The 26,645-nt window shown below is 42.2% G+C and overlaps 4 protein-coding genes across 4 annotated transcripts; all 4 read left to right on the top strand.

Annotated features, from left to right (window-relative positions):
* The first annotated feature begins 93 nt into the window (after nt 1-93).
* Nucleotides 94-2,626, top strand: LOC104450303 (lysine-specific histone demethylase 1 homolog 1). Its single transcript, XM_010064804.3, has one exon. The coding sequence runs from the start codon at nt 130-132 to the stop codon at nt 2,230-2,232; it is 2,103 nt and encodes a 700-aa protein (XP_010063106.2). The 5' UTR covers nt 94-129; the 3' UTR covers nt 2,233-2,626.
* A 2,416-nt stretch (nt 2,627-5,042) lies between these two features.
* On the top strand, nt 5,043-9,235 carry LOC104450302 (cytoplasmic tRNA 2-thiolation protein 1). The gene is made up of 10 exons (XM_010064803.3): nt 5,043-5,271; nt 5,707-5,821; nt 6,159-6,301; nt 6,670-6,789; nt 7,003-7,115; nt 7,200-7,292; nt 7,435-7,475; nt 7,993-8,059; nt 8,184-8,295; nt 8,457-9,235. The coding sequence occupies exons 1-10, from the start codon at nt 5,167-5,169 to the stop codon at nt 8,619-8,621; spliced, it is 1,074 nt and encodes a 357-aa protein (XP_010063105.1). The 5' UTR covers nt 5,043-5,166; the 3' UTR covers nt 8,622-9,235.
* A 3,955-nt stretch (nt 9,236-13,190) lies between these two features.
* Nucleotides 13,191-19,103, top strand: LOC104450301 (L-ascorbate oxidase homolog). The gene is made up of 8 exons (XM_010064802.3): nt 13,191-13,556; nt 13,736-13,845; nt 15,371-15,641; nt 16,931-17,033; nt 17,183-17,528; nt 17,895-18,260; nt 18,337-18,415; nt 18,645-19,103. The coding sequence occupies exons 1-8, from the start codon at nt 13,422-13,424 to the stop codon at nt 18,855-18,857; spliced, it is 1,623 nt and encodes a 540-aa protein (XP_010063104.1). The 5' UTR covers nt 13,191-13,421; the 3' UTR covers nt 18,858-19,103.
* A 1,116-nt stretch (nt 19,104-20,219) lies between these two features.
* On the top strand, nt 20,220-25,365 carry LOC104450299 (T-complex protein 1 subunit beta). The gene is made up of 12 exons (XM_010064801.3): nt 20,220-20,379; nt 20,602-20,639; nt 20,740-20,796; nt 21,055-21,120; nt 21,301-21,412; nt 21,695-21,823; nt 22,527-22,598; nt 22,844-22,959; nt 23,142-23,218; nt 23,400-23,885; nt 24,008-24,323; nt 24,942-25,365. Exons 2-12 carry the CDS (start codon nt 20,634-20,636, stop codon nt 25,086-25,088), a joined length of 1,584 nt encoding a protein of 527 aa, XP_010063103.1. The 5' UTR covers nt 20,220-20,379; nt 20,602-20,633; the 3' UTR covers nt 25,089-25,365.
* Nucleotides 25,366-26,645: the final 1,280 nt, after the last annotated feature.

Genomic DNA, 26,645 nt, shown 5'->3' with positions numbered 1-26,645 from the left:
AGGGCCCCGAAGAAGTATTGGGCCTCTTGCTTCATGGGCCCACAAGAAGTATACAGCCTTCTCCATGGAAGGAGCGACTATCTGTGACTTGAGAGAGCTGCGACCGAGCGGAGAACTCGAACCTCGAACATGGCATCGCCCGAAGCGCCACCAGGGCCGGCGCTGTCCGGCGACCCCAACAGCGCCGGCTCCGGCTCCGGCTCTGGCTCCGACGTCTCCACGCCGGAGAACCTCGTCGCGCAGTCCGAGGCTCCTCTGGAGCGGGCCCCCGTCTCGCCGTCCGACCAGTCCGACCGCACCGAGACCGAGGTCGAGCCTCCCGCTTCGGACACCCAGGACGACTCCTCCGACCCCCTCCCGGATGCTCAAATCCGGGACGACTTCTCCGAGCCGGCCGCCGGGGAGCGGAGCGGAGCCGCGACCGAGGCCGGGCGAGCCATCTCCGTCGCGCCGACGAGGAAGCGGCGCCGTAGGAAGAAGTTCTTCACCGAGATCAACGGCGGGCCGTCGTTGTCACGGAACCGAAGGTACAGACTGGCCGATCCGGCGAAGGAGATCGACATGGAGGCGCTAATCGCGATCTCCGTTGGTTTCCCGGTGGACTCGCTCACGGAGGAAGAGATTGAGGCCAATGTGGTGTCGGTACTCGGTGGTTCGGAGCAAGCGAACTATATAATCATTCGGAACCACATTCTAGCGAGGTGGAGATCGAACGTGTCGATGTGGTTGACGTTTGAGCAAGCGCTCGAGGCGATTCGGACGGAGCACCGAACCCTCGTGCACTCTGCGTACTATTTTCTCCTCGAACACGGATACATTAACTTTGGCCTCGCACCTGCTATCACGGAAGTGAAACTGCGGTCGGCTGATGGTGTCGAGAGAGCAAATGTGGTGATTGTTGGAGCTGGAATGGCGGGCTTGGTGGCTGCGAGGCAATTGGTGTTTCTAGGGTTTAAGGTTGTGGTATTGGAAGGTAGGGCTCGGCCGGGTGGGCGCGTTAGGTCTAAGAAAATGAGCGGAGATGGAGTAGAGGCTGCAGCCGATCTCGGTGGGAGTGTGCTCACCGGAATAAATGGGAATCCGCTTGGGGTGTTGGCAAGGCAGTTGGGGTTACCCCTTCATAAGGTTAGAGATGTTTGCCCTTTGTATCTGCCTAATGGGAAAGCTGTGAATAAGGACGTTGATTCTAAAGTAGAGGTCTCATTTAATAAGTTGTTGGATAGAGTTTGTAATCTTAGGCAATCTATGATCGAGGAAGTGAAATCGATTGATGTTCCGTTGGGAACTGCACTGGAAGCTTTTAGGCACGTGTATAATGTGGCAGGAAATCCACAAGAGCGAATGCTATTGGATTGGCACCTCGCGAATTTGGAATATGCAAATGCTTCTCTGATGTCTAATTTGTCAATGGCGTACTGGGATCAGGATGATCCATATGAGATGGGGGGTGATCATTGTTTCATCCCTGGTGGCAATGAGAGGTTTGTTAGAGAGTTTGCCAAGGACTTGCCAATTTTCTATGGAAGGACGGTGGAGAGTATTAGGTATGGGCTTGATGGGGTTTTGGTTTATGCGGGTGGGCAGGAGTTTCGTGGAGACATGGTTCTTTGCACTGTGCCTTTGGGTGTGCTAAAGAAAGGGACTATCGAGTTTGTTCCTGAACTTCCTCAAAGAAAGTTAGATGCCATAAGCAGATTAGGGTTTGGGTTGTTGAACAAAGTTGCAATGTTGTTCACGTATAATTTTTGGGGAGCAGACATCGATACGTTTGGGCACTTGGCTGAAGACCCGAGCATGAGAGGGGAGTTCTTTCTGTTCTATAGTTACCACTCAGTTTCAGGAGGCCCACTTCTCATAGCTCTCGTTGCAGGGGAAGCAGCAATCAAGTTTGAGATGATGTCTCCAGTGGAATCTGTGAATAAAGTCTTAGACATATTGAGAGGTATATTCACCCCCAAAGGGATTGTTGTTCCTGATCCAGTTCAGGCAGTTTGCACTAGATGGGGGAAGGATCACTTTGCGTATGGTTCTTATTCTTATGTTGCAATTGGATCTTCTGGTGACGATTATGATATTCTTTCTGAGAGTGTTGGAGATGGAAGAGTTTTCTTTGCAGGAGAGGCAACTAATAAACAATATCCAGCCACAATGCATGGTGCTCTTCTTAGTGGGATGAGAGAGGCCGCTAATATGCTTCGCGTGGCTAAAAGAAGGGGCATTGGTTCACAGTGACACAGCAATTCACTTGGAGTGTACAAGTCTCACTAAATGCAGTCAAGCAATCAATTCTCTAATTTTTTGTCAGTCACCTAGTAGGGAGAGCAAATATTGGAGTTCTGGTTGTCTTCTTGTATATGACTTGATTTTGCAGAGACGGTAGCTGAGCTTAACAAGAAATAAAACTGACCCACTTCGAGCAAGTTTGATGTTGAGGAAGGTTTTATACATAGCGATGCCAATCATTTGCGGCTTTCTGTTACTTAGATGAGAAATGACTTAGGTGCATGTAATTCTTTTCAGTTTTGCAGACAAGGTAAATTTCTCTCTTTCCATTTTGTGTATATGTGGCTTTTTCATCGTTATTATGGACCTTTAGTAAGTTTCAAACATATTTCACTTCCCTGAAGATACGTGTTCAAGAGGTTCATTATCAGGCAATTTGATTAACAGTAACCTCACCCATATTTTCAGTTGATGATTGAATCAAATCATGATGAAACATGATTGTTCCACATGTGCTTCGGTTCTTTTGTCTACTCCAAGATAGTGCAATGTTGTGGACCTGGGATTTTGTCCCAGCTGCTTTGTTTTGGTCACTTTAAGTTTCTGCTTCTTGTGCTTTTCATTATTAACCAGGCAACTTTAGGCGTCACAAGTTATTGAAGAAGAGGTTTAAGCATATTCGCTAGAGTTTTTTACATTTCACGAGCAACCTTGGTCCTAAATTGCAATGTTAAAGTGGAGGGGTGCTTCTAACTCTGGAAACAAGATTCTTATGCGATGCACTGGTTTTGAAGACCTTGTTATGAATGAGGAGCTGAGAGAGAGATGATGTGTCTTATCAAGTGTGCCGGATTGTCAACTGGAGATGGTGTTGGTGTTAGGGAGGTTAAGATTTTTGTCGCACACCATCTTCTTCTTTTTGCGTGGATGGTGAGATAAAAGGCAACATACAGTGCAAGTTTCTGCAGCTGATAAAACTTTGCGGCCAAATTGCGAGCAAGGAGCTCACCGCCAGATTCTAAATTCAATGAAGCCGAGGTGAATTGTCTCCTTAAGCAAATTGATTGATGATTAACCGGACTAGGAGAAATGGTATGACACCGAATGTATGCAGCGTGTTAGCAGAAATGGCCACTTTATAAATGATGGATCACGTTAACAAAGTGGCAGGAGAGAGCAAACTCATGAGTAAGCATCATACGATGGCTACTTCTCTAAAGGCTGCGGTTGTCACGACTGTGCTTGCTTGTTTCAATATGCAGCCGTAGGACGGCAGACTGTATAGTACGTGCCTGATTAAAGCTTGGAATTTGATCAAAGGGGATTGTTTGTGTGGTATGGAGCTTCAGTTTTAGCTTAAGGATTGCAGGATTCGATATGAGCAGAGACGTGCCTGTTTGCGTGTGCGCATCCAACTAATCTAATCGGATCCGAATATTTAAGCTCTTCATTTTTTGTCCTTTATGCAGATTGTACAGTTTATCCCTTTTTTGGCCCACGAAGGCACAAGACTTATCCCTCTTTCACACCCACAAAGGCAAATTACTCCAATTAAATATCTAAAATGATTCAATATCATGCCTGTACATTTCGCACCAAGTTACTCTGCCTAGAAGATCCCTTTTTCGGACTGTCCGGACTACCTTACGACCTCGATATTTGCTATTTGAAAGAAGATGGGAGAGACGAATAGCATATTTTCCAAGGATATAGAACTTCCTCGCCGATTCATTACAATGAGCTCAACAAGAATGACGAAGACGAGGAAGCATCACCAGAACAAACTAATTCATTCCTGTTTCCTAGGAAGAAATCGAATAAAACGACGGAGCAAAGGCTCCTATACAACAGAGGACGCCGGACACGAGTTTTGTGGAGCAAATATGCAGAGGATACAAATATTCAGCGGGAAAAGCATAAAAAAAAAAATCTAAATTATTAAATCGGTGCCAATCTAATCATGAATCTTTTTAATTTAACTTAGTTACAATTATTTTCACATAAATATCAATTCAATATATTCAATCAATTTATATTAAAAATTATTGATATAAACGTTAATCGTTTTATATGACACAACTAATGCTTGATGGTCGGCTCATTGGCCACGAGTGAGGGTTCTAGGTCTTAGCCAGGTCATGCGGTCATGCCTAGGTGAGGGCGAGCACTATTGAGACCCCTTTGCTAGATTTGATAAGGCCAACTCTCATTCTCCTCAATCATCGGCAAAAAGAAAGGGAAAAAAAAGATAAAATTTTAAAAATATTATTGAAAAATGTCAATTTTGGTGTCGCCCGTGCCATGTAGAATAAGCCGACGTCTGCATTACCAATTTTTAACCTAAATTAATTGGATGTACAGAATTTGTACCAATTTAAATAGGTTTGTCACTAAATCGATCCAATTAAAATATTTATGAGTTTGTATTGTTTCTAATATTTCGCAAAACATGTTTTCTTAATGGTTACAAGGTAGAAAAATCTTCCATTTTCTTTTAATAAAAGACGGTGGTTTTTAGGTTAATGGCACTAAAGCTCCTTTTATTTGGCCAAAAAAAAAAGTATTTTCTAAAATTGATCACTTACGCCGCTTATAAAAATGAATAAATAAAAAATATTTTTATTATTCACAAAAATATTTAAACATAAATTGTCGTCTATAATAAAAATATTTTACAATAGCTAATTATTTTAAGTGGTATAAGTGGTTATTTTCTATAAAGAAATTATTTTTAAAATTTATTCATTTTTTGCTAAACAAATTAACTTTAAAAAAAAATCGAAACAATTAGGCTGAAACTGAAAATATTGCTACGACTGCCGTAAGCGCGAATCACTTCGCCCCGGGCCGAGAAACTGAAGACACGGCGGCACGTATACCCCCCCGGCAGGACGATAACCCGTGGCCTTCTTCTCCTCTCAATTGTTTCTCTGCAGAGCTTCAATGGCGGAAAGCCCCGCCAAAGTCCAAAAGGCCGGGGGAGGACGCTCATGCTGCGTCTGCAACGAAAGGAGAGCTGCCCTCAAGAGGCCTAAAACCCTAGAGCAGGTAACTCGCTTCGTCTCTTGGTCGCCGATTCCCGCCGCGGAATTCCTATTTGCATGTACGCGTTCGCTGCTGTTGTTCGAGAAACGATCGACGCGGGGTCATTTTAGTTCGGTCGAGTGAATCTTGCCACGAGGGGGCAGTTCTTGAGATAGCGAAGAATGCTTTCGCGGGCTTTTTGACTCGATTGCGAACTGCCGTCGCGGCTGCAATTTCTAAGGAATGTGTACGATTCCGTTCCAATGAATTATGTGATTGTGTTGGTCGTTCTCGTGAGCTCGTTTGATGATCCCCTGATCGGCTTTTAAATCTCTACATATCTAAAGGTAAACGGGAATGCTGCTTTTGGGTTGATAAATCAAAGGAGATGTGCTCTGTTTTTTTTTTTTTTTTAATTTAATTTTTTTCATTCGGGAACTGAACCAACGTGCCGCATAGATATGTAGGGAGTGTTTCTTTGCTGTTTTCGAGGAGGAGATCCACCAAGTAATCATGCAAAATCAGTTGTTCAAGCCTGGGGAGCGCATTGCAATTGGTGCATCCGGTGGTAAAGGTAAATTTTCGTAATTGGATTGGGGTCCCTTATTATTTCACAAACCATTTCTTGTTTCACTCGGATGGTTTGGATAGTAGCGTTGCAATCATATTGGCTCCTTTTGAATCTGTCGTCATATCCGTCAGACAGGGACAACTTAGGGTACATCCTCTAGAGACGTTCGGTGCTGCTACTTGCTGTTACTACTGCCATATTTCCTGCTAGTTTTCATGTTCACACTTGTCGTGAAGCTATTTTCTATTGATGACACCACCCAGGATGTCTTGCTTTTAAGAAGTTACATCAGTTCTTTCTGCTTATTTGTTAAGTGTCTTGTTTTGTCCTTTTCATGCAGATTCCACTGTCCTAGCCTGCGTGTTATCAGAGTTAAACCGGAGACACAACTATGGATTGGACCTCTTCCTCTTATCGGTTGATGAAGGAATTACTGGGTATAGGGATGATTCACTTGAAACTGTAAAAAGGAATGAAGTCCAGGTGACTCCGCTTTTGCATTCACTTCTCCAATCATTAGCTTATCTGAAGTTCTTTTTTCTAAGTCGAGTCTCTTCTTTTAACTCCAATCTCTCTCTAAATTCAATTGCTGGTAGCTTGTTGGAAAGAATGTAGTCAGTAGAGTGTAGTTTGGAGTTATGGATATGAAATAACTGCTGCATTTGCATCTTTTATATTTCATTTGACTTCTCTATTTAGCTGCACGCATCTGGTCTTGCCATGCTTTCTCCTTAGGTGGGTATTCAATGTAACCTGGACAGTCATGAAAAGTGGTTATTTTTCCCCCCTTTTTATAATAGAGTCATCTCCTCTTTATTATTTTGATTGAATCTTATCGTTGTTGTCTGCAGTATGGATTACCATTGAAAATTGTTTCATACAAAGATTTGTATGGATGGACGATGGATGAAATAGTAAAGATTATCGGATTGAAGAATAACTGCACATTTTGTGGGGTCTTCCGCCGGCAGGTATACAAGCCATCTTCTACCTATCTAGGGGAATGGGGATGTGCACGTGCTTTTTATGCAGCCCTTGGAATATGAATCGCTAAAAAATTCTGTTGACAACAACATATTAAATGGGATACTGTGCCATTTCACCCTTCTACCATTCCCCCAAAGAAATCTTCACTTAATCAGGGCCAAATCTAATTATGCCTACTGAATTGCTTTACCTCTAAGGCTCTTGACCGAGGCGCTGCGCTGCTGAAAGTAGACAAGCTTGCTACTGGACATAATGCTGATGATATTGCTGAAACAGTTCTTTTGAATATTTTGCGGGGTGACATTGCGCGGTGAGTAGTTATTTATCAGAGCTTACCTCTGGTTTCTTTTTCTTTTTTTATGCAAGACTAATTGTCCTTTCATTTATTTTGTAGATTGAGCAGGTGTACTGCCATTACAACTGGTGAAGATGGACCAATTCCTAGGTGCAAACCTTTTAAGTACACGTACGAGAAAGAGATTGTCATATATCCTGATAGTTAAATTCTTCTGCATTTTACCTTTAAAGAACATATATGAGAAGTAGACTGTGATATCTGTACTGGAGTATTCACAGCTTTTGTTTTCTTTATTGGTGCCGTTGATTGCAACCCTTAACCTACTCATCACGTATGCATACTTCAAGAGGCTGGATTATTTCTCGACTGAATGTAAGTTTCCTCTGCCAACTTCCACTTCCCTACGTTGTGATTGATGTCACTTGTGCAGAACTTATCTGGAATTTTTCGACCTTCCATTTGTCCCGGATGGGTTCACTTGTTAGTTCATTATGTTTGTGTTATGGCTATATAATCTGCAACTTAGTAATGTGAAGTTCAAAGGCCTTAATTGTGTATGTTGTTTTATGTTAGATGAACATTTTGCTGCTGTATTGAGTCCACTCCACAGATTCTTTTTGTTTGCTGATTCACATCAATATTTTTCCAGCAGCTGACTGGATGCATTTGATATATACTTTTGTGCTCACGTGTGAGGTGTCATTATGCAATATGCGGGCATGTAAAGTTTCAAGGATTTTTCCCTTCTAAATATTTCGGCTGTATCTTCTAAAAATTTAGCATACTCTTTGTGTGCCGGGCTAGATGTGGAAGTATTTTCATATTGCACCGTGATTATTTTATAGGATCACTGCTTAGACTTTACTGAATTAGTTTGCTGAAATTGCAGGCATCTATTCCCCTAATGCATATCGGGGTTTCGCTCGTGAGTTTATAAAGGACCTGGAAAGAATAAGGTCTTGTTAACCTCTTAGTTGTAATGCTGCAGTATGATGTGATTTCTTATGCTTTTGCATCTGTATTTTTTTATATCAAGTTTACACTTTTCATCTGCTTACTATTTGATTTTTAAGATTGCAGACCTAGAGCCATACTCGACATTATAAAATCAGGTGAAAGTTTCAGAATATCTACTTCGACAAAAATGCCAGAGCAGGGGATGTGTGAACGCTGTGGTTACATTTCAAGCCAGGTAAACTGGACTTTTCTTCCTTGGGTCTGATTTTAAAATGTATGAAAGGAAATGACTCAGTTTCTCTCATCAGCTATCTATGCTGAGTTAAATTTTTTAACTTAAATATATTTTGTTGGTCTTGTTGGAATGTAATTTACTTACTTTGGGTTATCTGGCAGAAATGGTGTAAAGCCTGTGTTTTGCTGGAAGGACTGAATAGGGGGTTGCCAAAACTAGGAATAGGGCGGACTCGAGTCTCGGATAAGGATCAAAAGAAGGATCTCAAGCAGACTAGTGGGGTGAAGAGCATAGCAAGTAAACAGTGTGGGTCGTTGGATTTTTGAATTAGATCTGTCAAGTAGTAGCATGTGGCTGACATGTTCAAGTCTCAGTGCCTGCACATATCAGCTCAAGGATACCTAACATTTGCAAGGGTATTAATACGCATTACTTGTCGAGGAGCTGATCTCTGCACTCCATTGCCACTGACCCAAGATTGAATTTGCTTATAGAGAGTCTACCATATCTTCGGGGCGTTTGATGGTTTCGGATCTTCAAGATTCCCAACATGACTGTACGAGTCCCATTTTAATCAATCATCTGGTTGTGATCTTTGGTCTAGTGGGATTTCATCGTGTTCAGGAGTTCCTGCTGATCAATGGCTCTGGGCTGTGAATTGGTAGGAGGAAGATTCAGAATGAAAAGACTGGCAGCTCTTGACTTCCCTTCTATGCATAGATGTTGTTTTCCGTTTTTGTTTTTCAGTTTCTCTTTGCAGAATACGATAAAGATTGAACTGTTGAAATTGCAATGCCTTTTTCCATGTATTGAGAGAGGTCCTTTTTGGCGTCCAAGAAACAGTGGTGGGTAGATGGCGAAAACTGGGTAGAGAAAGTCGCTGATTAGTTGGCACTACTTTCAGACATCTGGTGTGAACATAATTTGCAAATTAGCAATGTGAAACTCGAGTCCGAAGCGCGGGAAGTTGGAGATAATTGAAGAAGGGAGGAAATGATTTGTGTTTTGGAAAATGGTGATCTCTCGCGATCATTATCGGAAGGACACTTTTTGATATCAAGTCCAATGATGGGGACAGCAGCATGTGAGGCGACCGTCCGGTTGGCTGGTGCCCTCTTCGCTAAATGGCCAAGGAAAAGAAGTGGCCTCCGAGATGCATCGATCGGACAATGAATTTGAAAAAGGGGGCCCCCAAATAATCATATTTTCCCAGCAAAACTGAGGTTTGACTCCCTGCCTTTTGCCCCCACGAGAAAGTCTTGTCTGCTCGAAGGAAGGAAATGTCAATTCTACCGCGAAATCCTCTCTTTTGAAGATAGGAGTTTTGCGTGATAGGAAAGATGGCGATGGGTCTGATGGGCATTTTCAAATGTGTTGGGTGGATAAGCTTCTCAATTCTTCTTGCGTGGCCTGAATTTTTTCCCAGGTGAGCTGGATCGGAACGATGGTTGTCGCGATTCAATTTTACTTTCACCCACTAACTTCACCAGTTAAACCAGCAAAGCAACTCGGTCCCAATGCAGCGTTTATCTTCTCCCAATTAATTTTAATGGCGACGAATAGATGATCGACGAGGGCACGTGTAAGCTTCTGATTCCATTTGGAAAAGGCCTTGAAGCCGAAATCTTGTCGGAGGCGAGGGCAAATCTAGCAACGTGTTCCAAAAATGTCCAAAGGAAAAGTCGTAAAAGAGAGCACTGGTGTTGTTGCATTGCAGCTGTGAACCAATCCTGGAACCTGCTGCCGACATTTTTCAATCTGTACGGAGGCAGTGTTTTAAAAGCTCCACATTTTCGTTTTCAAAAACGAAAAGAAAAGAAAAGGATTGAAAGGTTAATTTTCCAGGGCGGGGGAAGATGGGGTTGTCAGATGCAGGCCAGGAATCTGTTGACCAATGCGATTTCCGGACGCTCGATAACGACGCACCGACCGGGGGACGATTTATTCTCATTCCTAGCCGTGAGATTAATACGGGAGATGAGGTAACGAAAGATGATTAGCTTTCACAAAAAGTTCAGCAGCAGGTAATCATAGGTTCGAAAATGACGGGGATCTTGGATAATAGTGAAAGGAAATTGGTGGGAAAGGAGTTCGAAAGTTGCGGATCTAGCGTGCCTTAGGAAACATTCGAATGAAATCTTGAAGACATTAAGCGCCAGGAGATTACGTGGGGATAGATTATATTTTTCTCATGCGAATAATGTGGGCCAACCTCGTGAAAAAGAAAAGTTCTGAAAAAATTTGAAAGTTGACTATAATGCGATGTTAGGAAATTCAATCTCGAAGTTTAATGTGTCATGAGAGTGACTTTTGCTTTTAATATTTAAAGCTCGACGCTTTTTAATTTTAAGGAGGGAAAAACTTGCTTATAAGAAGGTAAAATTCAAATATGATGAAATATCATGTGATTTTGTACGATGCGAGTTAGAACACGGATGAATAATTCGAATGTAAAATTATTTTGTGCATGTGAGGGTGAAGAATTAAATTTTCATATATACCTAGATCATTGTTCAATTTGTTAAAAATCTCCACACGTTGCCAAGAGCCATTGACAATAAATGGATGCACTAAAATTTCAAGAAATCAGCTTCTCATTTGGCATGAAAGGATCGACACATTTGGCTTGGGCGCGTGAGAGGATTTATGACTAAAGGATTGAAGGTTATTTACTTAAATCTCGCAAATTACATGTAAATTGTTATTGATCAGGCAAAATGCGCAGTTAAAAACTTCCATTCTTAACCGATTAGTGGGTTTCGGAATACGTATCACGAGCTTCTTAATAGTCGAGGCTCTGCAGTATATCCCAACTCCCAAGTAATAAAAGAAAGAAAAATAAGCGAAATTCTACTACGAAAAAAGGGTGGAGACAGCAGCAGCAAACTCTCAAAGGATGTAAAATGATCGAAAATCTTACGCGGCCAATATCACAATATTAAAACGAAAACCCTCGCATCAGCCGGAGCAAATGGTATTCGCGTCACGTGCGCTCTGGTACGCCGCGTCGAGACACGACCACAAGCAAAGTCTCCCCGAACCCCCACGACGCCGCACGTAAAGACAGCCCCCATGTGGATGTCCGAGTCGCCCACGGTAACCACCATTTCCTATTTAGCAACCAACGTAATGCATGGACCCCCCCGCCGACACTCCAAAACCTTTTTCCTCCAACCATAGATCTATATTCCCTCTAATCACCACTCGCATGTTCCATTGGATCTCATATTGTCCCGATGCAATAATGACTAAAGTTCCGCTCTTTTCGCAAAAAGAATGATAATTCAAAAAAAAAAATTACTAATTTTGATCTTTGCATCTCTTAAAAAAATGTGATGAAAAATATTCTCATTTACAATAATAACGTTTACACATGAATTATTGTTAATAACGCAAAGATTTTTTGATTGACTTGTTTTTTCAAGAAATAACAGTGATAAGATTAGAAGAATATTTTTCAAATTGTTAATTTTCCATCAAATAAATGAAACCTAATAATCACATCGTTTGTCACTTTTCAATGTTCACTGCATTAGAGAGTACCAAGCATGCAAAGCAATAACCCCGTTTTGAATTGAGGTCTCCCGTGGAGGCATTTGATCATGCTATTGGGTCGCTAGTTAATTCATATTCACTCAATCTTATTCTCTTTTCATTTGATCCTAAACAAGAGAAATTTAAACACAATCGCACAAAATAAATAAAAAGTGTTACGAGGGAATTCGAGATAATCGGTGCTCTCGACTGATTGGTCGACGCACGAATTTTTAGGGGTGTGCAACGGAAATCGCCTGAACCAGAATCGAACCGAACGGCCGATTTTGGGCAATTCCATGGTTTGGGCGGTTCCCAATTCCTAATCTTGGGTCCGGTTATTCCCGGTTGCCCAATCTTGGGAACCTGACTGGACCAAATTCATATAATATATTAATATTCATAAAATATATTCATATTATATATGAAACTTATTACAATCGGAATTGTAATTTAGATAACAACCTCTTATGTAGCCAAGAGACCACCAAAACTCTTGTTGTTACTCTTTATTTATAGAAAAAACTCTCCTCATGCTCACACTCTCTCTCTTGCTCCCCTCACTTGCAAACGACAAGACATTTCAAGCCTTAAAAAGTCTCATATCAATTAAACATTCAAAGTATAGAAGAGAGATTGTTTATAAAACCTAAGCCAAGCACAACCTTTAATCACGTTGTTTATGGGTTTTATGCTTAAAATTAAGCATGAAACACATAAACCATGATTGATATTTACACAAGTGAAGTTTGAAACATGTGTGAGTAGTTTTATCAGATTGCTCGGAAACCGAATTTGATTAATCGGTCCGAGCATAATTATTTTTTAGTGAATGGTCATTATTTAGTGAAAAAATAAAAGTCAATTCTTTTGGGAACGATGGTTGGTCGGTCCAGGTTCTTGGTCCTAAGACCACGGTCCGGTCCATGGTTCCCAAAATTGGGAATCGATTCTCCCGGTCCAGTTTGCCCACTTTGAACCAAACCGAACCGGAAACCTATCACCCCTACGAATTTTTGGGAAAACTCATGAACACTTTCTCTTAATAAATAGCATATCCCAAGGCAAGATCCGAACCCACGGACATTGGTTCCGAGTCGAAAAGCATGGGATTACCCTGATCGCTGGATCAACTAATTTTTGATGTGCAAGAAGACCTTGTCCCTCCTAAGGTCAATGCTACCAACTAAATTTGTTGATTAAGCCGATAAAAATTTAGTTTTTCCCTCCCTCTTTTTTTGTACTCTCAAATTATTGTCATTCCTTCGCGGCTCATCCCCATCAGTCAGCCAGAGCCAGCTGCACGTCTGTACCGCACTTAAATAGTCGCACTCCATTCCCTTTTTCTTCTTCTTTTATTATTTAGCCCTCCCTCCAATTTCAAGCAAGGTCACACACGTTCACATTCACTCCCACCTTTTACTCAGCCAAACTCCAGACCCGCAAGCGCAACTTCCTCCTCCTTCCCAGAATAAATACACGAGGCGACGCTGACATAGGTCGTCACTCTCTAGCCTAGAGCGAGAGATAAAGCTCTAGCTCTGTTCCTCTCTTTCTCCGTCACTGTCTGTGGCGAGAAAACGACGCTGAAGATGGCGGGAGGTGCGATCTGCGCTTCGTTGGCGGTTGCTCTGTTCTTCGCCATTGTCGGGGCTGAAAACCCGTACAGGTTCTTTGACTGGAACGTGACGTACGGCGACATATACCCCCTCGGCGTTCGTCAGCAGGTGAGTCTTGGAAATGGGATGCGAAGAGCCAGTGTTTTTTTTTTTTTTTTTTTTTTTTTTAGTAAAAGGATGCGAAGAGCTAGTGTTCACTGCTTTATAGAGTGATGTTTTAGATTTGTTGGCGGGTTTTAAAGCAAGGATGAGATTCGTTGCTGATGTTGTTGTTGTGGTCGTCGCAGGGCATACTCATCAATGGCCAGTTTCCAGGTCCCGATATTCACTCAGTCACCAATGACAACCTCATCATCAACGTCTTCAACAGCTTGGACGTGCCTTTCCTCATCTCCTGGTCTCTCTCTCTCTCTCTCTCTCTCTCTCTCTCTCTCTGTTCTGTGAGCTTGTGCTTTGTAGATATCTCCATTTTGAATCTGCTTCTTCTCTTTCAAACTTCGTTCCGAGTGAGTGTGAAGCACTGTTCGCTTGGCGTTACGCGTGAAACCTACTCAGTCTGCGCTGCTTTTGGTTTCCTAAATGCTCTGATTCGTGACCTCGCAGAAATCTGCGATGCTTCAGCCTTTAGTTTGTTCTTTTGCGCATCTTTTGCCGTGCCCTCATTCATCAGCTTTCTCATAGTCCTTCAAAAAGCAAATGCCAGTCGATGCCGAGAGAATCTTTGTACAATGAATTGATGTAGATCTGGCCAAATGTCCATTTCTCATTAACCTTTTTGAATACACCCATCGATCCGCACAAACGATTCGCCTGGTCACGGGCATAGGATAAAAGCAGGAAAGAGAGTTCTATTCACTACTACCGCATATGTTTCAGTCATGATCCTGCATGATGTGTTCATTCGGCACTCATTACATTACTTCTATTTGAATTTTGTTAATTTGAATTGAGATCGAACGTGCTGCACGAGCATGTTCTCTCTTTTCAAGTGATGCTACGTCAATAGTGATTATACTAAAACAACGTTTCATCATCCGCTGCATAATTCATACACGACCGTGTGCGAAGATATGTTCCAACATTAATGCATTTTCGCGAATGTTTTTTTTTTTTTTGGTCGAAGCATTTTCGCGAATGTTTAGTATGTCATGTTTTAGCGAATAACATGTTATTGGTGCGAAGAGTCGGCAGAAGATTTAAGTGCACGTGCTTCGTTATTATTTTCTTCGATTGGCGTGCTTCATTATTGAATCTCTGCTAGTTTCCATCTACCCCGATTTGGGAAATGACCCATTCCGCCCGCGTTGAACAGAAGTAAAAGATTTGTTCTTGGGTGCCTGAATTGCCATTTCGATGCATTAATTCCAAACGCCTTGCCTCAGTCAGCGTGACCCATAAAAGCTCTGTATTCCACGTCTGCCCTCTTTAGCTGTCTTCAACTACACGCGACCTTTTCGAGAAGGATTCTTAGTCAGTAGGGACACAATCATGGAGTCTTGCTTTGAAAGCTCGGGTTACATTACATTACAGTACAGTCCACTACAGAAGAAAAGGCAGTAGCTTATCTTCGCGGAAGCACTCAACCCCACCTTCTGCTACGGCCCATTTTTCTACTGGAATACCGATGATTCGTGCCCATTTCTTTATAAGTTCCGCATGTTACTTGAGACCCACCACGACTTGCGGTTTGAGACCCACATGTTCCCAAAAGAAACCGTGGCCATACCGATGGCGAAAGCCTGTTATTGTAAGAGTTCTTTTCCACTGTAAAGGGAAAGTCTGTTGGCCAGATTTAACATACGCCACCAGCTGAAATTTAACTTGATACAGTAGTGGTGAACTGCAGTGCATTAGTTCTCAGGGCCATGTCATTCTTAATTGGAAAGCAGTTTGGTTGATGCCTCTTGAGTTGTCTCATGCAGGAGTGGAATCCAACAGAGGAGGAACTCCTACGAAGATGGGGTGTATGGTACGACTTGCCCCATACCACCCGGTAGAAACTTCACGTACATCTTCCAAGTAAAGGACCAGATAGGGAGCTTCTTCTACTTCCCATCCCTTAAGTTCCACAAGGCGGCCGGTGGGTTTGGTGGGATCCGGATCCTTAGCCGACCTCTAATTCCCGTCCCGTTCGCAGAACCGGCCGGTGATTACACTGTTCTTATTGGAGACTGGTACAAGGCCAATCACACGGTAATTATGTTCGCTCTTAGACTTATAAACCTTGCTACATGGCCACATTTATTCATGATCTTGTACATTAGTGAACCGGATGCCCAGCTGCTGCTCGCTTAGGTTGAATTGAATGGTTTTCATGATTTTGGCGCTCCCTTGGACAGTCTTCTGCGCAAAGCTCTTAAAGTTAGGCATGGCTAGGTTATGTGGTGTCACTAGTCAAATTTAATTGATTTATCTTCTCGCGATTTTAAATATTTTTCAAGAACCACGTCGGTCAAATGGATGAGCGACGAAACATAAAGATGCGTCACTTTCGAGGACGGAGTCTGGCCACTTAGGCACGAGTGGGACACTTTGATGTCTTTTGCTTGCTTGAAATGCGGTGATTGATGGCACTGGGTGGGGTTGGCTACATGCATGCCGCGCTATTTAAAGAGAAAAATTTAAAGGTTGCCATGTTTCCATAAAGTTCAGTAGGTCCTCTGGTCCGTATGACTTTAATACGAAAAATATTCTCCCACAAGCTCGAGGATCAATCCGGGTTTAGAATTAGCATCGCATCAAACATAGATTGTCTATAAGAAATCATTACACGGGAGTCTTCAAAATGACAGATGCTGTCAGTACCCTATTTTTGCTCGTGCTCCGTATAATCAATATCTGGGAAAACCGTATGTTTTCTTAGTAAGTACACTAACTAGTCACTTCAAGAATCTCGTATATAGAAACTTGCTGTTGTTTCTATTCATAGATAGCCCATGTATCACGTCATCCTTAACTGCGGAGGGTTCCACATCGTTTGTCGAGCATGAGTAACTACCCTCGTATTGAATGCGTCAGTGCTCGCATGCAGGAGGCTGCCTTGTATTAAGTACGGCGATCCATCGCCATCCCGTGTCTCAATACTTCAGGATTTTAGGTAGCTTCTCTCCATGCTGACAGCAGGATAAGATCCCGATGGCCGCAGCCCATCCCGCCTTTAATTCAATCGCATGCGTGTAGCTCAGGTTCAGCTGTAAACAAGATGGCTGTGGTGCATTAATGGCAACCGAGACGAAGATAATTCCATTCATGTTTCGGCAGTAAATCACCTGGCGACATTTTTTTTTGTGCTTGCTAATGAGCTAATTCCAATGCTTATTGCCCTGTGACAAGGCCTCGACTTCCGCATTGGATGGGCCCGCTCTGCAGTAGTCTCTTCTGCCGACTGCACTAACGAATTCCTTGCACTTCTTTTTTACCCTGAGCTTGCATCTGAGTAGTTATCTTTTGAAACCTATGCTTGACGTTATGCGTTCTTGCAGACTCTCATTGCCACACTTGACCGAGGTAAGAAACTAAAGTACCCTGATGGGATCCTCATTAATGGTCGGGGACCAAATGGCATCTCTTTCGACGTGCAACAAGGTCAGTCCTCAGTTTGATCCTTTGGCCCATGACTTTCGTGAAACTATTATTACCATCAGTCCAATCTATTCCTCTAAAATCATAGATTCTCACATTATTATTGAAAAATTTTAGTCATGACCAACTGCTTTCTGGTTTCGCCCTTACAGGAAAAACTTACAGGCTTAGAATATCAAACGTGGGACTGATGAATTCGCTCAACTTCCGCATTCAAGGCCACAAAATGCTGTTGGTAGAGGTGGAGGGGACGCACGTGATGCAAACTCACTTCTCCTCACTGGATGTTCATGTGGGCCAATCTTATTCGGTCCTAGTCACAGCAGATCAACCTGCTCAAGACTATTACATTGTGGTTTCGACTCGCTTTTCCTCTCAAATCCTCACCACAACTGGCATTCTTCGTTACAGCAACTCTGCTGGCCCAGTCTCTGGCCCTCCTCCGGGCGGACCCACCATCCAAATCGATTGGTCCCTGAACCAGGCCCGTGCCATCAGGTTAATCTCATTCGCTGTTCCCATTTTCAGTCTGCGATGATTATCTTCGTTTGCTTATCTTAGGAATCACGAGAACTGCATTAACACCAAGTTTAGTCCAGTAGTCATGGCTAATAAACTGAGATTTTATCCTAACGGTACTGCTCATTTGTTTGAGAATCTTTGGCCCTTTTGACCCGCTGCTTCCTCATATTGCTCCTTCATTTCTTTCGGGACAAGTCCTAGTGCATTTCTATCTTCAACTTCTCGCTTTGAATTATGTTAAAGCTAGTTGATCCAATAATGATCAGAGCATACTACTGGCATAGGATGCTTCCACTTAACCTTCAACCTTTTGAAGCCTAAACACAAATAAAATAATTGCAGGACTAATCTTACAGCGAGCGGACCAAGGCCTAACCCCCAAGGTTCATATCATTATGGTCTCATCACCCCCACCAGGACAATCAGACTGTCGAGTTCTGCTGGTCAAGTTAATGGGAAACAACGATATGCTGTTAACAGCGTCTCCTTCATCCCAGCAGACACTCCTCTTAAGCTGGCAGACTACTTCAACATTGGTGGAGTTTTTCGGGTAAATAGCATATCTGATAGACCCACTGGCGGAGGTATATACCTTGACACCGCAGTTTTGGGTGTCGACTACAGAGCCTTCGTTGAGATAGTGTTCGAAAACAACGAGAACATAGTCCAGAGTTGGCATCTTGATGGATACAGTTTCTTTGTTGTGGGGTAAGTATTCTGGACCTGGAGCGAGCCTTCTAAACAATTGGTTTATGTTAATTGAGAGATATCTGGATAACTGCAGCATGGATGGAGGGCAATGGACAACTGCCAGTCGAAATCAATACAATCTCCGCGATGCCGTTTTCCGGAGCACCACTCAGGTACAAAAGAGTACGATTTTGCCTTTCCTGAGGCAGACTACACTTAGATAAAACCTGTTCGTCTCAGTATTCTTATTCAGCATTTGCTTTACTTTTGTAAGGAAGTCGATATGAAATCTTGCGATTCGACAGCAGAATACACCTCTAGGGTGTAGAACATCTCGTCTTTAAATGAATCAGATGTCGGCAAATTCAGATACTCAACGTGATATTATGATGGCTAATGCAGGTTTACCCCTATTCATGGACGGCCATCTATGTGGCACTAGATAACGTGGGAATGTGGAACTTGAGGACCGAATTTTGGGCGCGACATTACCTCGGCCAGCAGCTCTATTTACGAGTCTACACCACGTCGACTTCGCTGCGAGACGAATTCCCCATTCCGAAGAACGCGCTTCTGTGCGGTCGAGCGCAAGGACGACACACGAGACCCTTCTAAAGATTTCAAGCCTATAAAAAGTTTGAGGAGCCAGTGTTGCAGAAAGTCTCTGACGCTCAAGTTGAATGGTCTTTAGAGTAAAGGTGTCTTTGATTTATTCAAGGTTGTTCTTGAATGCTTTGGCTAGGGCTATTTTGTGATTTCAAGACGTTGAAACGACCTCAGCTCGAGGTCGCATTCTTTCCTTGTTCAAGATTCTTATGGCGATAATATATTTATATCGATAGATCGAGATTCTTCGATGTCTGGATCTGGCTTCTAAAGGAAAATTTATCTCCTCTTGCTTGCTTCTGCTGACGGTACCTTCACTCGAAAATGTCGATGTAATGCTACGATTGCTTCGGGGACGATGGACCGTGGCCCGTCCGACTCGCCCGAGGTGCGGTAGGCTCGAAGGCTTGGGCTTGGTTCTTTTCTCACGTAGGTTGGATCGGCCCATATTCAGTTTTGGCCCGGTCCGGTTAGGAGGTTACCGCGTATTTTTGCATTCATCGGTAGATCTCGGGGGCCTGGTGTTGTCTCCCGCCCTCCGTGGCCAAAAACTTACGCTCGTTTATTTCACAAAAAAATATTAATTTAAATAGTGTTTTTAAAAAAATAACGCTTCCATCACTTAGAAAAATTAATGAGCACGTATCGTTCACGGACATTTTAGGCAGAAATTTCACCCAAAAAAAAAAATATATTTTTCATCAACTCATTATTTTAAAGGACATAAATGATTATTTTTTAGAAAATATTTTTCTAATTATTCTTTTTTCCTCAAAATAAACGAAGTTCTAAGGAATAATTTTTAAAAGAAAATATATATTATTTTATGTTAATAAATATTTACGTTTGGCCTTTCTTTTATCTCAAACTATCGATCCGCCTTATTTGACGGCGATGTTAGATAGCTTGTCTTGTAATCACCTCTATATATTATCTATAGAAAATTTCATAAAAAATTGCCCAGCACCTTATTTTTATAACTATAAGGAATTATTAAAACAATCTCTCAAGATAAATGAATTATTCCTTAATCCACTGCATAGATTTAGTTTATATTATTTTACAAAGATAAAAATCCTCATGCTTTTAAGAGATCTCAATTTCTTCCTTAAATATCTTTCCTTGCTTATGTTATAAATATTGAATTCATGGGAAAATGCGTGGATTATATAATTTTATGTAAACTTGCGTATTTTGAAAGTAGAAAAACAAAAATTTTGAAAAAAAATTCAAATCATTTAATACTTGGATTATACATATATTTATATTCAAATATTTCTGTCGTTGATTGTGTATTTTATCACTAATTTCGCCATTGTCAAATATACGAGAATAATGTCCATAAGCATATAATCATTTTCTTAGTTCTCAATTTTAACACTTTGGACGGGCCTCGCGTGGTAGCATCAGAAGTTTTGCCACTTCCAAAGTTCCAGCCGGCTCCGCGCGGGACTAGAAACTCTCAAAACCCTAAACTCTCGCCTCTTCCTCGGCGACACTCTTTCGGCTCCATCCAAAGCTCAGGTCCCAGGTAATCGCCGAATCGTCGAACTAGGGTTTCGTTTCTCGCAGATCGCTGCTCGCAAACCATTTTCGAGCTTCGTCTCTCGCCGCTTCTTTCGTTTGCGAATGTGTACTGCAAATGGAACTGAAAACGGCCGCGCTAGGATGTGGTTTTTTTATCGGCGTTTCGATCCGAAATGATGTTGTGCTGTTGCGTTAAAGCAATGCTGTTGCGAATGTTGTTTTGCAGGTGGGAGTTTCGGAGCGTCTCGCGAGTCCACGATGGCGGTATGTCCGGCCGACGGCTTCGACGGCCGCGGTTTCCATTTAGTATGTTTCGTGGTTCCGTGTGATTTGATTTTCGTTTCTTCTCTGTGGGAAATCTCAGATTGATAGGATATTCAAGGATGAGGCCAGTGAAGAAAAGGGGGAGCGCGCCAGAATGGTGAGTTTCGATTGCAACCGTCTGTCTAGAGAGTCGGTTGATTTTCTTTTGGAGTCGCTTGTTCATGCATTTTTGTCACTACGGCATCCTAAGTAGGTTAATTGGCAGACGGTAAATGTTTTTTTTTTTTTTTTTTTTTTTTTCAATATGCATGTTGGCCACAAGAGTGGAGTGACTTGAGCGTAGTCGGTAACGCACCGAGTATGGGAGTTACTGCTCGGTCGTTCCCTCTTACGAATTTACGGCTTTTGGTTTCAGGCATCCTTTATTGGAGCAATGGCAATTGCTGACTTGGTCAAGACCACATTAGGTCCAAAAGGAATGGTAAGATTTACTGTTGTTCGAGCATATTGTCTAATTGGAATGGCTTCCATTAGTTAGCCTCTTCCAATGTATGTTTGAATTGGAGTTCTGCTTGATGTGAGCTATGGATTGGAGATGCTACTAACCCTAGCCTTTGTTATGTGATTTGAAGTTGGTTCTCTCGATGTATTTTGTCTTCAGGATAAGATTCTGCAATCAACGGGCAGAGGACGGGAAGTCACTGTTACAAATGATGGTGCCACCATCTTAAAATCTCTTCATATTGACAATCCGGCTGCTAAAGTCCTCGTTGGTATCCTTCATATGATACAAGTGCTATTCTACTATGAAAAATTCTTGTTATTCATAATTACATGTTTTTCTGGCTGTAGAAGATTTTCCGTGAATGTACTCTAGTGGATAAGGAAAATTTCTATGATTTTGATTCTAAATATTCTACTTTTGAAAGAATCAAGTTTATTAATAGGAAAACTGTAGAGCTGTTAACTGTGGCACATAGGGAAGATTTTTCATTGTTTGCTTTCTGGAGTCTGATGTCAATATCTGGTGTGGCAAAACTTAATACGTGAGTCAGATATCTCTAAAGTTCAAGATGATGAAGTTGGTGATGGGACCACATCAGTTGTTGTATTGGCTGGAGAGCTTCTACGTGAGGCAGAGAAGCTGGTCAATGCAAAGATCCACCCAATGACGATAATTTCTGGTTTGTGCTTGTTTTCTCTATTTGGGATGTTTTGAAGTTCTTGTGGATTCTATTCTCTTTTGTAGAAATCCTTATCTTCCTTTCTCGTTTCCTCTGAATCGTACACTTCCTTGGCCATTTCTCTTCGATGGTAGCTCAGCTTGTTCCGATATTTTCCACTGAGTTTGAGATGTGAATATTGGTATCTGTGACCCAGGACATTTCCTATAAATTTTGAGCATTTTCCTCTTGCGACCCTGTTTATTTTCAATATTCTTTTGGTTCTTCTTAACTAGTCACACTCATAACCACATCAAACCTTCTTAATCTGTAGTGAAAACTGTTCTGCCATTTCTTGAAGTTTATGCATTGATAGAGCGCTGAACACTTTACGTCCAGTTGAAAAATCTTTCCCTCAAGGCATGCTTTGATGTAAGCTGGATGACACTTTATCATTTGTTGGGTAAACATCTTTTGATTAGGTTTTGGTCGTCTAGGTGGATGCTGATGATAGGTGGTTCCAGTCATGCTCAGTCAAGAGGAATGTCGGTTCTCAGGATACATCACATGCTAAAATGGTCTATGCATGCTGTTATAGATAGGGTTGTCATTGCAGTAGAATGTCGAGGGCTGAGTTGTCTTATTTTTTCCGTAATCTCTACCACCTTTCACTTGATGCTGATGTCTGAAGGTCGGAGTCATCTTGAGTGCTTCCTCCCTGCAGGATATCGAATGGCAGCTGAATGCGCACGTGATGTTCTATTACAGAGGGTAGTGGATAACAAAGAAGATGCAGGTGTTCTTCTTGACCATCGCCTGTGATTTGCTTGCAACATTTAGATAACTCTTGTTTCTACGGTGAATATTTTATTGTTGTGTATCCTTGGGTGTAGTGAAATTCACTAATTATATATATGTAGGTGCAGTTGTTTTTTGCTGCTGCTAAATCCAACTACCTTTCTCTTTTGCTGGTTCATTTGCTCAACATCTGTGCCTTTTGTAACTTGTATGACTAATTCACAATCACCTTGGATGATACAGAGAAATTTAAGTCAGACTTAATGAAGATTGCGAGGACAACTTTGAGTTCCAAAATATTATCTCAAGACAAGGAACATTTTGCCCAGTTGGCCGTTGATGCTGTTATGAGGCTAAAGGTTTGTTTCCAGTTATCAAGCAAGGAAAAAAATAAATAAAAAAAAGCTTTTCAGTGCTGCTGGTCTCACTTCTGAGTTTCTTTGTATATATGTCTGGAGCACACGATCTTATTTGTAGTATCTGTTAGCTTGCACTGCCTCTGCTCTTGAATGCTTTGTTGATATGTCTATTAAACTGTCAGGGCAGCACAAACTTAGAATCCATACAGATTATCAAGAAGCCCGGAGGATCTTTGAAGGATTCTTTTCTGGATGAGGGGTGAGTGAATTAAGACCTTGTAAATTCCTTTGCACCTGCCTCCCCATCGACTTGAGTTGGAAATTATGTTCATCTATTTTGAAATTGCCTTTTCATTTAGCAATTTTCCCTGTATTTGATCTAATACGTTTGATAGTTCATTTTCATAGAAAATCTTACTTGCGTATGTTCTGTTATCCAGTTTTATTCTTGACAAGAAAATTGGTATTGGGCAACCTAAACGTATAGAGAATGCAAAAATTTTGGTGGCAAACACTGCAATGGACACTGATAAAGTCAAGATATATGGGGCACGTGTTCGTGTTGATTCTATGTCTAAGGTTGCTGAGATCGAAGGGGCTGAGAAAGAAAAGATGAGGGAAAAGGTGCAGAAGATTATAGCTCATGGAATCAATTGTTTCATCAATAGACAATTGATATACAACTTCCCTGAAGAACTTTTCGCAGATGCTGGAATACTCGCAATTGAGCATGCAGATTTTGAGGGAATCGAGCGACTTGGACTAGTGACAGGTGGTGAGATTGCATCAACCTTCGACAATCCAGAGTCAGTTAAGCTCGGCTACTGTAAACTAATTGAAGAAATCATGATTGGTGAGGACAAGTTGATTCACTTCTCTGGATGTGAATTGGGTCAGGCTTGTACCATTGTATTGAGAGGTGCAAGGTACAATCTAATTCTCTCGATTAGTTTGTCTTCCAAATCGTTTGGTTCTGGCTGAGTTGTGCTAACTCTAGCGATACTATATTAGCAAGCTGTTGCATTTTGATGTCTCAATTCTTTTGCAGCCATCATGTACTTGATGAGGCAGAGAGATCACTGCATGATGCCTTATGTGTGCTGTCTCAAACGGTCAATGACAGCCGAGTGTTACTTGGTGGTGGATGGCCTGAGATGGTCATGGCTAAGGAAGTGGATGAGCTAGCCCGTAAGACCCCTGGGAAGAAGTCCCATGCTATTGAAGCATTCTCAAGAGCACTTGTGGCTATCCCCACGACTATTGCAGATAATGCAGGCCTGGACAGTGCTGAGCTGGTTGCTAAGCTTCGTGCTGAGCACCATAAGGAAGGATGTACTGCAGGGATTGATGTCATTTCTGGATCTGTAAGTTCTCCATGTCAAAATGATTACACACGTGTTCATTATAATTAATTTGGCTGCTATATGAATTTATCTGGCAGATCATGTTTGCAAGGTCTGCACACTTTTTTTCTCAAATATGGTTCAAATGCTCCACCCCAAAGAGATGGAGAATCCGTTTATTTTACCTTCTTTATACTTAAGCCTCCGCCAATGAGTCCAAAAGGGCACAGGATTATCAAATGCATGTGTGGCTAACGCACTTGAAACCTTGCATGGAATGAGAGAGGAGATGGGCATGTTGAATTTTCTGAGTTGATGGGTATATTGGTTGATCTGATCGTGGTCCTTGTTCCCTCTTGTTGGGGAGAATAGCATTTTCTTTGGTTTTGAGTTTTGAAGGCATAATGCACATTTGGAGAGGGGGGAATGTGCACTCCTGCTCCAGTTAGAGAATTGCCTTTTCCTTTCCCCATTTGATGGGCACACTCTTAACTGCATGTTTTGTTTTTCTTTGCCTTTCTCATATCAAGGACAATTTTGACATTGTTTGTACTGCATTTCATTCCGTATTTCGAGCTCATTCCATCATAAATTCTGGTGTTGGTGTGTCTCAAATTTCAGTTTCTCTCATTATGACAGGTAGGAGATATGGCAGAACTAGGAATTTCCGAGGCATTTAAAGTCAAGCAGGCCGTATTGCTATCTGCAACCGAGGCTGCTGAGATGATTCTTAGGGTTGATGAAATCATTACCTGTGCTCCACGAAGGAGAGAAGATAGAATGTGAAGATTGAGGATCGTAATCTTCCCAGACCGTTGTGGTTTTCTTGCTTTTGTTTACCTTCAGCTTGCTATTTCTTTTGCTGGCTTCTGGGAATGTATTGTGATCCACATATCCTAGTGATTATGCAAAGTTTAACCACTGGATTTATTCAATCTGAGACTTTTTTATGTTTTATCTGGATCTTCGTTGAGCAACTCCATGGTGTTGCCTATCTTTTTTGTCTCTGAACTTCAAACATTTTTGAGATATTTGACTAAATGGAAGCGCTGGCCCTTGATTACTTTGTGGTTCATCTCCTCGAGTCGGGGCTCTGCTTGTCTAACTTAGAGGTGGAGGCGAATTCAAGCTCCTAAAAGGAGTTCACGCATCTCTCAAATGATTCAGGTGGTGTTTCACTGTAGTGTTGACCGTTGACTTTATGTTGATGCTGTATTGCTTGATGCTGTCCGCTCTTGTGGTCTGTTGCTGAAAACTTAATATTGAATAAAATGCAACGTTTAGATGAAAAAGACTTTGATAATTCTTCAAGTCCAGTCTAATGATTTACATGTTTATCTCTTTTGTGAAAAATAAATAGTTTGAAAAAGTATTTTTTTTTCAAAATAATAACATGTTTTTTAAAATAATTAGTCAAAAAAAGTTTTTTTATTAATAATAATAATTTATGTTTAGATATTTCATGGATGGTGAATTCTTTTTATAATTTGTTTGATTTTATGATTGATATAAGTTCTTATCTTTTAAAGGAACTTCGTTCTAGATGGTCTGCGTTTGTTTTGTCCTCACGATCACCCCCCCGGGTCAATGTCTAACGGCGATCTCTTTCTTTTTCTGGCACTGCATTCATTCGTCGCTTGTGCGTGTTCATCTAGAAGCCCTAAACCCCCCAGCAATCTCCACTCTCCCTCCCTATCTCTATAGACACATCATAGTTCTAGAAGCCGCCAAATTGAACCTCTGTATAATTGCTTCAGCTTCGAACTTCCTTCTGCCCCACACAACCTCGATCTCACGAGCTAAATACCAAGTTACCAACACGCCCAGCTGGCTCTCCCTCATCTCATCTCATCTCGTCTCATCATCCTCCTCCACAACCACAACCACAACCACAACCACAACCATCCATGTCGGACGCCCCTGTTCCCCGCGACTTCGAGGACGCCGACGCCGACGACCTCTCCTTCTGCGACCTCCCTCTCTCCGCCGCCCTCGACCACCCCCAGGGATTCTTCACCCGTCCTCCGACTTCCTGGCCGCAAGACGCCTCCGACTTCGAGTTCTCCGCCGGTCCCGCCATCTCCGCCGTCGACGCCTTCCTCTTCTGCGGTAGATCCATTCCCTATGATGAGCGCGAATCCAGCGTCGGTTCCCTGCTGCTGCACTCCGACTCGTTCGGCCCCCGAGACCGAGCGATCGCGAGTGGCCATCTGATCCGGTCCGACTCCCTCTTCCGAGTGACGCGATCGAGTAGCTCCGTCGCTCCGGCTACCACCTGCGACAGGTCACCTTCTCCGTGGAGGAGGCGCAGGGCTCTGATCGGGATCACGAAGTTTCCGGCCA

The sequence above is a fragment of the Eucalyptus grandis genome, chromosome 6, assembly GCF_016545825.1.
Source record: "Eucalyptus grandis isolate ANBG69807.140 chromosome 6, ASM1654582v1, whole genome shotgun sequence".
Taxonomy (NCBI): domain Eukaryota; kingdom Viridiplantae; phylum Streptophyta; class Magnoliopsida; order Myrtales; family Myrtaceae; genus Eucalyptus; species Eucalyptus grandis.
The sequence above is the reverse complement of the archived record's forward strand: the minus strand, read 5'-3'. Positions and strand labels throughout refer to the sequence as shown.

Coding starts and splice junctions, on each gene's coding strand:
- LOC104450299 (XM_010064801.3), top strand. Junction 21,121..21,300: donor CATTAGGTCCAAAAGGAATG/GTAAGATTTACT, acceptor TTTTGTCTTCAG/GATAAGATTCTGCAATCAAC. Junction 23,219..23,399: donor GATTCTTTTCTGGATGAGGG/GTGAGTGAATTA, acceptor TCTGTTATCCAG/TTTTATTCTTGACAAGAAAA.
- LOC104450301 (XM_010064802.3), top strand. CDS start 13,422: ATGGCGGGAGGTGCGATCTGCGCTTCGTTGGCGGTTGCTCTGTTCTTC. Junction 17,034..17,182: donor CTCTTTCGACGTGCAACAAG/GTCAGTCCTCAG, acceptor TCGCCCTTACAG/GAAAAACTTACAGGCTTAGA. Junction 17,529..17,894: donor AACCAGGCCCGTGCCATCAG/GTTAATCTCATT, acceptor AAATAATTGCAG/GACTAATCTTACAGCGAGCG.
- LOC104450302 (XM_010064803.3), top strand. CDS start 5,167: ATGGCGGAAAGCCCCGCCAAAGTCCAAAAGGCCGGGGGAGGACGCTCA. Junction 6,302..6,669: donor TAAAAAGGAATGAAGTCCAG/GTGACTCCGCTT, acceptor TGTTGTCTGCAG/TATGGATTACCATTGAAAAT. Junction 8,296..8,456: donor GTGGTTACATTTCAAGCCAG/GTAAACTGGACT, acceptor GTTATCTGGCAG/AAATGGTGTAAAGCCTGTGT.
- LOC104450303 (XM_010064804.3), top strand. CDS start 130: ATGGCATCGCCCGAAGCGCCACCAGGGCCGGCGCTGTCCGGCGACCCC.